This window comes from Giraffa tippelskirchi, chromosome 9 (genome assembly GCF_054371585.1).
Source record: "Giraffa tippelskirchi isolate mGirTip1 chromosome 9, T2T-mGirTip1v1.2.pri, whole genome shotgun sequence".
Lineage (NCBI taxonomy): Eukaryota > Metazoa > Chordata > Mammalia > Artiodactyla > Giraffidae > Giraffa > Giraffa tippelskirchi.
Genome location: NC_137283.1, coordinates 74,654,488 through 74,669,195, shown reverse-complemented (window position 1 = coordinate 74,669,195; position 14,708 = coordinate 74,654,488). Strand labels below are relative to the sequence as shown.

At 40.1% G+C, this 14,708-nt stretch overlaps 1 protein-coding gene across 1 annotated transcript in view; it reads right to left on the bottom strand.

Moving 5' to 3' along the window:
- LMBRD1 (LMBR1 domain containing 1) overlaps positions 1-14,708 on the bottom strand; it is a 142,290-nt gene that overhangs the window by 69,249 nt on the left and 58,333 nt on the right. Inside the window, exon 6 of the mRNA XM_081530063.1 lies at positions 7,986-8,074. Coding sequence (XP_081386189.1) covers positions 7,986-8,074 — 89 coding nt within the window. The remainder of the gene's footprint in view (positions 1-7,985; positions 8,075-14,708) is intronic.

The window sequence follows — 14,708 nt, the reverse complement described above, 5'->3', positions numbered from 1 at the left end:
CCATCATGGTCAACAACAGTCCAAAATGCAGTACTTGGATGCAATCTCAAAAACGACAGAATGATCTCTGTTCGTTTCCAAGGCAAACCATTCAATATCATGGTAATCCAAGTCGATGCCCTGACCAGTAACGCTGAAGAAGCTGAACTTGAACGGTTCTATGAAGACCTACAAGACCTTTTAGAACTAACACCCAAAAAAGATGTCCTTTTCATTATAGGGGACTGGAATGCAAAAGTAGGAAGTCAGGAAACAACTGAAGTAACAGGCAAATTTGGCCTTGGAGTACAGAATGAAGCAGGGCAAAGGCTAGTAGAGTTTTGCCAAGAGAACGCACTGGTCATAGCAAACACCCTCTTCCAACAACACAAGAGAAGACTCTAAACATGGACATCACCAGATGGTCAACACTGAAATCATATTGATTATACTCTTTGCAGCCAAAGATGGAGAAGCTCTATAGAGTCAGCAAAAACAAGACCAGGAGCAGACTGTGGCTCAGATCATGAACTCCTTATTGCCAAATTCAGACTTAAATTGAAGAAAGTAGGGAAAACCACTAGACCATTTAGGTATGACCTAAATCAAATCCCTTATGATTATACAGTGGAAGTGACAAATAGATTTAAGGGACTACATCTGATAGACAGAGAGCCTGATGAACTATGGACAGAGGTTAGTGACACTGTACAGGAGACAGGGATCAAGACCATCCCCATGGAAAAGAAATGCAAAAAAGCAAAATGGCTGTCTGAGGAGGCCTTACAAAATAGCTGGGAAAAGAAGAGAAGGTGTCCATAGGTGTGTGGATTTATCTCTGGGCTTTCTATTTTGTTCCATTGATCTATATTTCTGTCTTTGTGCCAGTACCATACTGTCTTTGATGACTGTGGCTTTGTAATAGACCCTGAAGTCAAGCAGGTTGATTCCTCCAGTTCCATTTTTCTTTCTCAAGATTGCTTTGGCTATCCGAGGTTTTTTATATTTCCATACAAATTGTGAAATTGTTTGTTCTAGTTCTGTAAAAAATACCATTGGTAGCTTGATAGGGATTGCATTGAATCTATAGATTGCTTTGGGTAGTATACTCAATTTCACTATATTGATTCTTCCAATCCATGAACACGGTATATTTCTCCATCTGTTTGTGTCCTCTTTGATTTCTTTCATCAGTGTTTATAGTTTTCTATATATAGTTCTTTTGTTTCTTTAGGTAAATATATTCCTAAGTATTTTATTCTTTTCGTTGCAATGGTGAATGGTATTTTTTCCTTAATTTCTCTTTCTGTTTTCTCATTGTTAGTGTATAGGAATGCAAGGGATTGCTCTGCGTTAATTTTATATCCTGCAACTTTACTATATTCATTGATTAGCTCTAGTAATTTTCTGGTGGAGTCGTTAGGGTTTTCTACGTAGAGGATCATGTCATCTGCAAATAGTGAGAGTTTTACTTCTTCTTTTCCAATCTGGATTCCTTTTATTTCTTTTTCTGCTCTGACTGCTGTGGCCAAAACTTCCAAAACTATGTTAAATAGTAGTGGTGAAAGTGGGCAGCCTTGCCTTGTTCCTGACATTAGGGGAAATGCTTTTAATTTTTCACCACTGAGGATAATGTTTGCTGTGGGTCTGTCATATATAGCTTTTATTATGTTGAGGTATGTTCCTTCTGTTCCTGCTTTTTGGAGAGTTTTTATCATAAATGGATGTTGAATTTTGTCAAAGGCTTTTTCTGCATCTATTGAGATAATCATATGGTTTTTATCTTTCAATTTGTTAATGTGGTATATTACAATAATTGATTTGCAGATATTAAAGAATCCTTGCATTCCTGGGATAAAGCCCACTTGGTCATGATGTATGATCTTTTTAATATGTTGTTGGATTCTGTTTGCTAGAATTTTGTTAAGGATTTTTGCGTCTATGTTCATCAGTGATATTGGCCTGTAGTTTTTTTTGTGGCATCTTCATCTGGTTTTGGAATTAGGGTGATGGTGGCCTCATAGAATGAGTTTGGAAGTTTATCTTCTGCAATTTTCTGGAAGAGTTTGCATAAGATAGGTGTTAGCTCTTCTCTAAATTTTTGGTAGAATTCAGCTGTGAAGCCATCTGGTTATGGGCTTTTGTTTGTTGGAAGATTTCTGAATACAGTTCCAATCGCTGCGCTTGTGATGGGTCTGTTAAGATCTTCTATTTCTTCCTAGTTCAGTTTTGGAAAGTTATACTTTTCTAAGAATATGTCCACTTCTTCCAAGTTGTCCATTTTATTGGCATATAGTTGTTGGTAGTAGTCTCTTATGATCCTTTGTATTTCTGTGTAGTCTGTTGTGATCTCTCCATTTTCATTTCTAATTTTGTTGATTTGATTCTTCTCCCTTTGCTTCTTGATGAGTCTGGCTAACGGTCTGTCAATTTTGTTTATCTTCTCCAAAAACCACCTTTTAGCTTTGTTGATTTTTGCTATGGTCTCTTTTGTTTCTTTTGCATTTATTTCTGCCCTAATTTTTAAGATTTCTTTCCTTCTACTAACCCTGGGGTTCCTCATTTCAACTAGAGGTTGCTTTAGGTGTAGAGTTAGGTTATTTATTTGACTTTTCTCTTATTTCTTGAGGTAAGCCTGTATTGCTATGAACCTTCCCCTTAGCACTGCTTTCACAGTGTTCCATAGGTTTTGGGTTGTTTTATTTTCATTTTCATTCATTTCTATGAATGTTTTGATTTCTTTTTTGATTTCTTCTGTGATTTGTTGGTTATTCAGAAGCGTGTTGTTTAGCCTCCATATGTTAGAATTTTTAATAGATTTTTTCTTTAATTGAGATTAATCTTACTGCATTGTGGTCAGAGAAGATGATTGGAATGATTTCAATTTTTTTGAATTTACCAAGACTAGATTTATGGTCCAGGATGTGATCTATCTTGGAGAAGCTTCCGCGTGCACTTGAGAAAAAGGTGAAATTGACTGTTTTGGGGTGAAATGTCCTGTAGATATCAACTAGGTCTAGCTGGTCTATTGTTATCATTTAAAGTTTGTATTTCCTTGTTAATTTTCTGTTAAGTTGATCTATCCATAGTTTTAAGTGGGGTATTAAAGTCTCCCACTATTATTGTGTTATTGTTAATTTCCCCTTTCATACTTGTTTGCATTTGCCTTACATATTGTGGTGCTCCTATGTTGGGTGCATATATATTTATAATTGTTTTATCTTCTTCTTGGATTGATCCTTTGGTCATTATGTAGTGTCCTTCTTTGTCTCTTTTCACAGTCTTTAAAGTCTATTTTATCTGAAATGAGTATTGTGACTCCTGCTTTCTTTTGGTCTCCGTTTGCATGAAATATCTTTTTCCAGCCCTTCACTTTCAGCCTGTATGTGTCCTTTGAGATGGGTCTCTTGTAGACAACATATATAGGGGTCTTGTTTTTGTATCCATTCAGCCAGTCATCGTCTTTTGGTTGGGGCATTCAACCCATTTACATTTAAGGTAATTATTGATAAGTATGGTCCTGTTGCCATTTACTTTGTTGTTTTGGGTTTGTTTTTATACACCCTTTCTGTGTTTCCTGTCTAGAGAAGATCCTTTAGCATTTGTTGGAGAGCTGGTTTGGTGGTGCTGAATTCTCTCAGCTTTTGCTTGCCTGTAAAGCTTTTGAATTCTCCTTCATATCCGAATGAGATCCTTGCTGGGTACAGTAATCTGGGTTGTAGGTTTTTCTCTTTCATTACTTTAAGTATGTCCTGCCATTCCCTTCTGGCCTGAAGAGTTTCTATTGAAAGATCAGCTGTTATCTTTTGGGAATCCCCTTGTGTGGTATTTGTTGTTTTTCCCTTGCTGCTTTTAATACTTGTTCTTTGTGTTTGATCTTTGTTAATTTGATTAATATGTGTCTTGGGGTGTTTCGCCTTGGGTTTATCCTGTTTGGGATTCTCTGAGTTTCTTAGAATTTTGTGACTATTTCCTTCCCCATTTTAGGGAAATGTTCAACTATTATCTGCTCGAGTATTTCTTCATGGCCTTTCCTTTTGTCTTCTTCTGGGATTCCTATGATTCGAATGTTGGGGCGTTTCATATTGTCCCAGAGGTCCCTGAGGTTTTCCTTATTTGTTTTGATTCTTTTTTCCTTTTTCCCTCTCTGCTTCATTTATTTCCACCATTCTATCTTCTATCTCACTTATCCTATCTTCTGCGTTCGTTATTCTACTGTTGGTTCCCTCCAGAGTGCTTTTGATCTCATTTATTGCATTATTCATTATATATTGACTCTTTTTATTTCTTCTAGGTCCTTGTTAAACCTTTCTTGCATCTTCTCAATCCTTGTCTCCAGGCTATTTGTCTGTAACTCCATTTTGTTTTCAAGATTTTGGATCATTTTTATTATCATTATTCTAAACTCTTTTTCAGGTAGACTCGCTATCTCCTCCTCTTTGGTTTCGTTTGGTGAGCATTTATCATTTTCCTTTACTTGCTGAATATTTCTCTGCCTTTTCATCTTGTTTAGATTGCTGTGTTTGGGGTGGCCTTTCTGTATTCTGGTAGTTTGAAGTTCTTTTTTATTGTGGAGGTTCCTCCCTGTGAGTGGGGTTGGATGATTGGCTTGTCAAGGTTTCCTGGTTAGGGAAGCTTTCGTCGGTGTTCTGGTGGGTGGAGCTGGATTTCTTCTCTCTAGAGTACAATGGAGTGTCCAGTAGTGAGTTTTGAGATGTCTATGGGTTTGGTGTGACTTGGGGCAGCCTGTATATTGGTGCTCAGGGCTATGTTCCTGCGTTGCTGGAGAATTTGTGTGGTATGTCTTGCTCTGGAACTTATTGTCTCTTGGGTGGAGCTTGGTTTCAGTGTATGTATGGAGGCTTTTGGATGATCTCTTATTAATTAATGTTCCCTGGAGTCAGGAGTTCTCTGGTGTTCTCAGGTTTTGGGCTTAAGCCTCCTGTCTCTGGTTTTCAAACTTATTCTTGCAGTAGCCTCAAGACTTCTCCATCCATACAGCACTGATAATAAAATTTCTAGGTTAAATTAAAGATGAAAAGATTCTCACAGTGAGCAATATCCAGCAAGGTTCACCGAGTTACATGGAGAGGAGAAGAGGGAGGAGGGAGATAAAGGTGACCAGGAGGAGAAGAGGGGGACTCAAAGGTGGAGAGAGCAATCTAGCCAGTAAACAATTCCCTATGTGCTCTCCACAGTCTGGAACCTCAGAGAGGTTCATGGAGTTACACAGAGAAGAGAAGAGGGAGGAAGGAGATAGAGGTGAGCAGGAGGAGAAAGGGGGGAATCAAGAGGAGAGAGAGAGATCTGGGCAGTACTCTGTTCCCTAAGTGTTCTCTGCTATCCAGAACACCCACAGAGATTCACAGAATTGGGTTGAGAACAGAAGGAGGAGGGGGGAGATAGAGGTGCCCTGGGGGAGAAGAAAGTGAGTCAAAAGGGGGAGAGAGTAATCAAGCCAGTAATCACACTCCTGAGTAAAAACGGGTACTAAAGATTGGGTTCTTAAATGTACAAAATTGATATGAAATACTATAAAACAAAGATTAAAAATCTAGAGTAGAGGTTAGACTCTTAAAAGTACAATATTAAAAAAAAAAAGAAAAAAAAACAAAATCACAAAAAGTATAAGAAATATATATGATGTTTGCTTTAAAAATAGGGTCTTTTTTTTTTTGCAAGATAATAGTGGATTATAAAAATGATAATTAAAGGAGTAATAGAGGACTTAAAAAAAAAAGTAAAAAAAATCTAAAAAATTATAATAGTAAAAATATATCCAGGACTTCCTCTGGAGCTGTTGTGGGCAGTGTGGGGTCAGTTCAGATTCAGACAGTTCCCTGTTCCTGCTTATACTTTTCAAGATCTATAGGCACCTTCCAATGTAGTCGGTGTTAGCACAGGGATTTTAATCTGTTGGCCTGTCACTTCCAAAGTAGCTCCCTGTGTTTATTTGGCTTCTGTTTGCAGGTCTCTTCAGTGTCTGATTTCCGCCCTGACACAAGGGGGCGGAGGTGGTCTCTTTAGGTTCCTTTGTTCAGTCGTGCTGTGGGGAGGGAGGAACACTGCAGACCAATATCACTGGTGTGTATGTAGAGAGCTCGCAGTGTCTCAGCCGCACTGGGTTTGCCCCCACTCACGGCGTGTGTGCTTTCCCAGTCTGCCCTGCTCAGGCTTCACGTTACTCTGCCGGGGAGTGGGCCCTGAGATGCATGCACTTCCCAGGTCTAAGCTGCTCAGGTTCAGGTTCCCGGGTACTCCACAAAGGCACAGACTCGGTTGGGCCCGCGGTTTGTGCCAATCCCCAGTTGGAGCAGCTCAGGCAGCCAGGTGTTTGGCGAGTGCACTCTCCCCTGTTGGGGCGGTGCGACTTATCACCTCCCTGGTCTCAGCCTCATTTTTTGGGCATGCCCGGCTCCGGTGTGCCTTGTGTCAGTTCTGGGGAGCTTGTCTCTGGCTGCAACCCTCCCGGCGGATGTCAACCCTTCGGAATCTCAAGAAGTCTTTGCTCTCTGGGGCTGAGTTTGCCCCTTTCCGGCTCTGGCTGGCCCCGCCTGCCCACTGCGTCCAGCGGGCAGATGGAGCAGTCCACAGCCGGCTAACTCTTTTCTGGTATCACTCAGTCTTTTGTTCTGTGAGCGGGCTGGCAGTGCCTTAGGTTTGGGCTTTTCGTGGGATAGTTCTCTCTCTCTCTCTGGCTATCCCACAGTTTAGGTTGCTATCTCAGGTTAGCTCCCTCAGATTGTCCTCAGGGCATTCGGGCCCGGTTCTCACCCTAAGCAATGCCGCCCACTCCTCTCCGTTCAGCCCCCACTTGCTGGTGGCAGATGCGAGTGTCTGGGGTACTTCTCTGCTGGGAGTTGCCTTTAGGCACGTAATCTGTGGGTTTTATTTATTTATTTTTCCTCCCAGTTATGTTGCCCTCCAAGATTTGAAAACTTCCCCCAAACCCACTGGTGAGAGGGTTTCCTGGTGTTTGGAAACTTCTCCTCTTTTAGACTCCCTCCCTGGGATCGGTCTCCATCCCTAACTCTTTTTGTCTCTCTTTTTATCTTTTATCTTTTGTCCTATCTCCTTTCAAAGACAATGGGCTGCTTTTCTGGGTTCCTGATGCCCTCTGCCAGCATTCAGAAGTTGCTTTGTGAAGTTTGCTCAGGGTTCAGATGTTCTTTTGATGAATTTGTGGGGGAGAGAGTGGCCTCCTCATCCTATTCCTCCACCATCTTAGGACCGCCTCCTCAAAATACCCATTCTTATTTGATAGCAGTTTCTAATACTAACTATATTTTTTCATGATAAAAAACTTTCTTAAACTGACTTCCTAAACCTGTTTTCTTCCCCCTTCTAAAAATGTAGGCTGTGCTGATTAAGGTAAGGAAAACTTCTGGGAAAGGAACTTCAAAATGTTTTGGTGAGGTAAATTTATGATAAAGCATCATTTCATCCACATGAAACCTCTGTAATTGAGGGACTCGCTGGTGGTCCAGCGGCTAGGACTCTGTGCTCCCACTGCAGGGGGCTCAGCTTTGATCACTAGCTGGGAAATGAAGATCCTCAATGCAAACGGCAAAAATAGCAAAAAAAAAAAAACAAACCCAAACACCTCTCCAATTTATATTCCACAAAAAATTACCTAATCATAATCAAAGAGCAATATAAGGTTCTCTCAGTTTAAAAATAAAAACCAGTATCTAGCACATTTCTTTAACATATTATTCTATATTTTCCTAAGTGAATCAAAGACCAAACAGAAATTATAAAACCTTTACTGCTAAAATGCTTTGAAGATCACATTTTCTTTTCAACATGGCAATTTTATAAAGAAGTCAAGATATTGGCTGTATAACAGCTAGATGGATTCTTAATCTGCCTAGCATCCTTTAAACCATGAGTTAAAAGAATTATGAAGTTAAATTCTTAGCAGTGTAAAAACAGACAACTTCCAAAGTCAGTCACAAGTATCATGAAATATGAATTACAATGGACTTTTTTTCAAGAATACTTACGACTACTTCCAAGTTCTTCAAACAGGAACTTCACCTTTTCCCACTCTGTAGAATTTTTGTTATCAGGAAGATTCAGTGGAACGAAAGCACTACAAAGGAGAAAATAACTCTGCTTAATGGTTTTAAAGACAAAAGGTTGAATAAAAGGAAATGACCTCAAACTCCGTTTCTAGTAATTTTTTAAAGCTGAGGTCAACTTTCCCCCTCAAAGAATTAGCAAATCCAATCTGTACCTTGTACAGATGGGTGTGAGAAGTTTCTCATCTACATGTTTACCATATCACACATTTGTTTTCATGGTCTGATTTCTATATTCAGTAATAATTAATTTCCTTTGTAATCCTATATATTTTATTTTTTGCATTTAAAGCTATTTTGTCCACAGCACAAAAAGGTTAAGAATCTCTTGTTAAATCAGAAGAACAGAAGTCACGCTTTCAGTATATTTAAATGCATAAAAAAGAATAGAAGGAAAATACACTGGAATTAACAGTAAATATCTCATTGTAGAACTAGGGGTAATTTTTACTACCTAATACATATAATGAAGCAGTTTCATTTATTTTTCAATCTACAACTGAAAAAAAGAGACAGACAAAAAAAGGAAGGCACTTTATTATCTAGCTCAGAAACAAAACGAGATTAAAAAGCTCAGCATCCCCTTTAGATTGTGCATATGAACTCTACCTCCTAATACCACCTCCTTTCCAACATAATCCTAACTGTAAGCAAAGCGGTAAGATCTATTTTTTTGTAAAGGCTAATACTGAATGAGTTCAACAATATATTAAGATATTCATTCTGATAATGTATGCAAGTAAAACAAAGTAATTACTCTAATTTAAAAATTTTTTTTAAATCTTTACTTGCAAGTGGATTCTTTACTAGCTGAGCCACAAGGGAAACCCAAGAATACTGGAGTGGGTAGCATAACCCTTCTCCAGCAGATCTTCCCAACCCAGGAATCAAACCGGGGTCTCCTGCATTGCAGGTGGATTCTTTACCAACTGAGCTATCAGGGAAGCTCTTTCTTGGTACTACCAATATCTTTTATCCTTATAAACAGATGAATCAGCAGACACATAATGAGGTTATTTAAATTTCTATCTGCACTGACATCAATTTACTACACTCATCTCAATCTTGTAGACTTACTTCTCACTACTTTTACAGAGAAAAGTGATTATCCACAAGGAAAGAGCAACACATGTAAAAAATTCATTGTTTGTTTCCCTGGTTATAAAATCAAAAACAATTAAATAAAACCATTAAGATAGAATCAAAAAATAAAGAACAGCTCGTGCATAATATACTTCTATAATGATATTAATTTATAAATTAGCACTTGAATAAAAATATAAATCAAGCCAAAATCTATATAACATTCATCTATTTTATTTGGATGCAGTTTTTTCATATATATATATATATGGAAAAAATTGTACGTGTATATTTTTGAAAAGTATATTTTGAACTTGTTAGTTGGAATATGGGGAAAAATTCTATGTTGCACAAAATATCATCTCCAGTACTATTAACACAGAAATATGTATTACAAGTATCTAAAAACAGCATTCCTACTTAGAATATTCAGTATCTGTATCAGTTTTATGTAACCAAAGGTTTTGTCCAGTGGGAGAAGAAAGTAATTAACTGTTGCTCTTGACACTTTCATGTTCAAGCTGCTGAACAGGGCTCTTAAACAATTCAAATATTTAGAGAATAACAACCTGGAGGAAACCTGACGTGACCAAAACCAAGTCTTAAATGACCCAGACGACTGTCGGAATGATTTCAGGAAGACACTTACTCTGCAGCAACCAGCAAAGCGCTAACATTCCAGCACTATGATCGCAGGTAGAACCAGAGGGAGCAGCTAAAGCATAAACCCTAAGCAGGTTCATCAGCTGCCTTGCCACCAGGACCATGTAATCCAAAAAGAGACAAAATATCTTCTCATAAACTAAGAGCAACATCCATAAGCAGAATCCAAGAGTTATAACTAAATATGTCTATATGTCATGGGCAATAATATTCAAAACATTTAACAATGAATATTGAGCTTCCCTGGTGGCTCAGATGGTAAAGAATCTGCCTGCAACGTGGGAGATCCAGGTTTGATCCCTGGGTTGGAAGATCCCCTGGAGAAGAGTATGGCTACCCACGCCAGTATTCTTGCTTGCAGAATCCCATGCGCAGAGAAGCCTGACGGGCTATAGTCTGTGGGATGGCAAAGAGTCAGACATGACTGCGCAACTTTCACTCACTTCACATGGCAAAGGCATTCACATGGCAACATACGGTGCCCTTGGTTCTGAAGACCCTGCTGAACTGAGATTTACCCTCAGACTAGGCCAAGAGTGGGGCAACTCAAGAGTAGCTGCTGACTCACGTGGAAGCATTTCAACCTTCTAACAACCAGAAGGGGTCAAGCAATGTTCACCAGTCAAATATCAGCCCCACAGACAAAGACCTAGACAGAGACCTGCCGCGCAAGCACGTTCTGACAGATGCAGAGGCCCTTTCAGCAGGAAGAGCCCAGAATATAGACACATTCACTCTGATGGGGAGGCATTTACTTATATAGTTATATGACTATCAGGCATTTACTGAATGGTGAAGATACTAAAGAAACCAAAAGTGTAATGAGATTTGTGTGGTTGAAAGCTACAGATATTTTCTTAACCTCAGTCTCTCTGTCAAACAACAAAAAAAAGGATCCAGCAAACTGTTTATACCTTTCTACAGTTATACCCATACGAGTATCTCTTCTTTAATCAAATTCTTTTCCCATTTAGGTTACTATGGAACATTGAACCAAGTTCAGTGTGCTGTACAGTAGTCCTTGTTGGTTCTCTATGTTAAATATAGTAGTGTGTACACTAACTGAATCACTTTGCTGTAAACCTATAACTAACCATCACTGTTAATCAACTATATCCCAGCACAAAGAAATGAATACAGAGAACCTCAACTTTCAAAGACACGATCAAGCTAAGAACTGAAATCCTCAAGATTATAAATTTCCTTTCTGCTCTTAACAACAGTAAAACTGCTTAGAAAAAATCTTCAACACCCAATCTGAGTGAATTAGCTTATTACAGATTATCTCTTCAAGAAGAGACAAAGGAAAGGCTAATGAATTTCAGTAGATATGAAATTGAAATCAGGGATTTAGCAAAATTGAAAATAAGATTTTTACCTCCTACACTCAATCACCAAGTCACACTTATCTTCCAAATAGCCTACCTGTTTGTTCCTCTCTGCTCTCTGTAACTACTCCAGTTCAGACTCTCACCTCCCACCTGATCTACAACAGCGGTAGCTAACTGACTGATCTTCCTACCCACCATTTGCGTCTCACTGACCAGCTCCCAAATGCCCCTTTCCATGCATCCTTCAGTGTTGCAAAAAGTTCACACATATTTGCTTTCATCAGTGCAAACACCAGTACATCCATACCTGCACTGTCTTTCAGTTGCTCAGGAGGATAAAACTCAATGCTTAAACACTGTATGTAAGATCCGGAGCCTACCTACGTGGCTAAGGTCATGATCTGTCACTTGCCAACACAAACACTTGAAATGCCATCTTACAATTTTTTTTTTCTTTTGTACTGAAGGATCAAGAAGAGATGGAAGGAGTACATGGAAGAACTGTACAAAGAAGATCTTAATGAACTGGATAACTATGATGGTGTGGTCAGTCAGCCAGAGCCAGGCATTCTGGAGCGTGAAGTCAAGCGGGCCTTAGGAAGCTCGGCTGTTAATAAAGCTAGTGGATGCAATGGAATTCAAGTAGAGCTATTCAAAACCCTAAAGGATGAAACTGTTTTAAACAAGTGCTGCACTCCATATGTCAGCAAATCTGGAAGACTCAGCAGTGGTCACAGGACTGGTAACGGTCAATCCTCATCCCAGTTCCCAAGAAGGGTAGTACCAAAGATGGTTTGGTACTACCAAACCATCGGACAATTGCACTCATCTCCCATGCTAGTAAGGTCATGCTTAAAATCTTGCACACCAGGCTTAAACATTACATGAACCAACAACTCCCAGACATCCAAGCTGGGTTCAGAAAAGGCAGAGGAACCAGAGATAAAATTGCCAACATTTGCTGGATCATAAAGAAAGCAAGGGAAATCCAGAAAAACATCTACCTCTGTTTCATCGACTATGCTAAAGTCTTTGACTGTGTGGATCATAACAAAATGTGGAAAGCTCTTACAGATGGGAATACCAGACCATCTTACCTGTCTCCTGAGAAATCTGTATGCAGGTCAGGAAGCAACAGTTTGAACCCTGTATGGAACTAACTGATTGGTTCAGGACTGACAAAGGAGTACCACAGGGCTGTCTGGTGTCACCCTGTTTATTTAACCTATATGCTGAGCACATCATGAGAAATGCCAGGCTGTATGAGTTACAAGCTGGAATCAAGATAGGCAGGAGAAACATCAACAATCTCAGATATGTGGATGATACCACTCTAATGGCAGAAAGCAAAGAGGAACTAAAGAGCCTCTTGATGAGGGTGAAGGAGGAAAGTGAAAGAGCCAGCTTAAGACTAAATATTAAAAATCTAAGATCATGGCATCTGGCCCCATTACTTCATGACAAATAGAAAGGAAAATGGTGGAAGTAGTGACAGATTTCCTCTTCTCAGGCTCGAAAATCACTGTGGATGGTGACTGCAGCCATGAAATCAGAAAGATTGCTTCTCGGCAGGAAAGCTATGACAAATCTAGACAGTGTGTTGAAAAGCAGAGACATTATTTTGCCGACAAAGGTCCGTATAGTCAAGGCTATGGTCTTCCCAGTGGTCATGTACAGATGTGAGAGTTGGACCATAAAGAAGGCAGAACACCAAAGAATTGATGCCTTTGAACTGTGGAGCTGGAGAAGACTCCTGAGAGTACCTTGGACTGCAAGGAGATCAAACCAGTCAACCTTAAGGGAAATTAACCCTGAATACTCATTGGAAGGACTGATGCTGAAGCTCCAGTATTTTGGTCACCTGATAGGAACAGCCAACTCATCGGAAAAGTCCCTGATGCTGGGAAAGATCTGAGGGCAGGGAGAAGAGGGCACCAGAGCATGAGATGGCTGGATGGCATCACTGAAGCAATGGACATGAACTTGGGCAAACTTCAGGAGACAGTGAGGGACAGGGAGGCCTGGCGTGCTATGGGGTCACAAAGAGTCAGACACAACTGGAGACTGAACAACAACAACAACTGGGGGAGGGAGGATTTAAATTCACATTTCACTTTTTATATCATTCTTTACCTATTCCATGCTAACTTCCGTTTCTCAGGTACCATATGGAATACACTCAGTTGTGTCCCCTCCCCCTCAAATTACTACGCTGAAGTGCTAAGTCCCTATGTGAATGGTGCCTTGACACAGGGCCCCTAGAGTGCGACTCTGACCTGATGGGGCTGATGTCCCTGTGGGGAGAGGAACAGACACCAGAGGTCGTGGGTGGCCGGCAGAGAGGGAAAGCCGTGTGAGGACACAGGGAGAAGGCGGCCGTCCGCCAGCCACGGAGAGAGCTCCCAGAGACGCCAAACCTGCTGACACTTTAACTATGGACTTTCAGCCTCCAGAACTGTAAGAAGTAAGTGTCCAGTGCTGAAGCTAGCAAGCCTGTGGTATTCTGTTAAGACAGCTCAAGTAGGTGGCTAAGTGGTAAACAATCCACCTGCTAAAGCAGGAGACGGAGAAGACATGGGTTCAGACTCTAGGTCAGGAAAATCCCCTGGAAAAGGACATGGCACCCCACTTCAGTACTCTTGCCTGGAAAATTCCACGAACAGAGGAGCCTGGTGGGCTACAGTACATGGGGTGGAAAAGAGTTGGACACAACTGAGCAGGCATGTACATTGTTTCCAGCCCAAGTAGACTGACACAGATTTAGGTACTATGAAGCAGGTTTCTACTTTGTAACAAATACCTAAACATGTGCATGTGACTTTGGAGCTCAGTGATAGGGAAAGGACTAAAGACAACAGAGGTTGCATGCCAGAAAAAGTCTAAACTGCCCTGAACGGACTACTGATAAAAATGTGGATGTTAAAGGCAAGTCTGGTGAGAACTCAGTAAGAAAAGAGTGTTCTAGAGAAAGCCCCTATCATCTTAGAGAAGACATACAAGCTGTTAGAATGCTGGTAGAAATATGGACACAAAAGGTCATTCTGAGGAAATCTCAGCTAGAAATGAAGAATATGTTAATGGAAACTGAAAGAAAGGAGATCATTATTAGAAAGTGACGAACAGCTTGGCTGAATAGTTTTATAGTGCTTTATGGAAGGCAGAACTACTGGTAAGAGATAAGACTGGATATTTAGCTGAGGAAAATTCTAAGCAAAGTGCTGGAAGGAGCAAGTTGGTTTCTCCATACCATTTATAGTAAAATGCAAGACAGAGAGATAAGCAAAAAGGAACCAGCCTTTCAAAAACAATGAGAAGGCATGTTCTAAGAGCTTGGCTGAACAATCATTTGTCAAGGAGATTAGTACTGGTGGAAACCATCAATTTAATCAGCTGTCTCACAGAAGACTGGAATAGACAGGGTGACACCAGCAGAGACAGTCAATCTGAACTAAGGTATGGGAGCAAAGATGAGACATAAAAAGGGAAGGCCCTGAGATGCAAGATTTGTCAGGATGGGGTCACAGAGTTATTTAGCTGAGAATATGCTTTCATCCTTCAAGAAAGACCC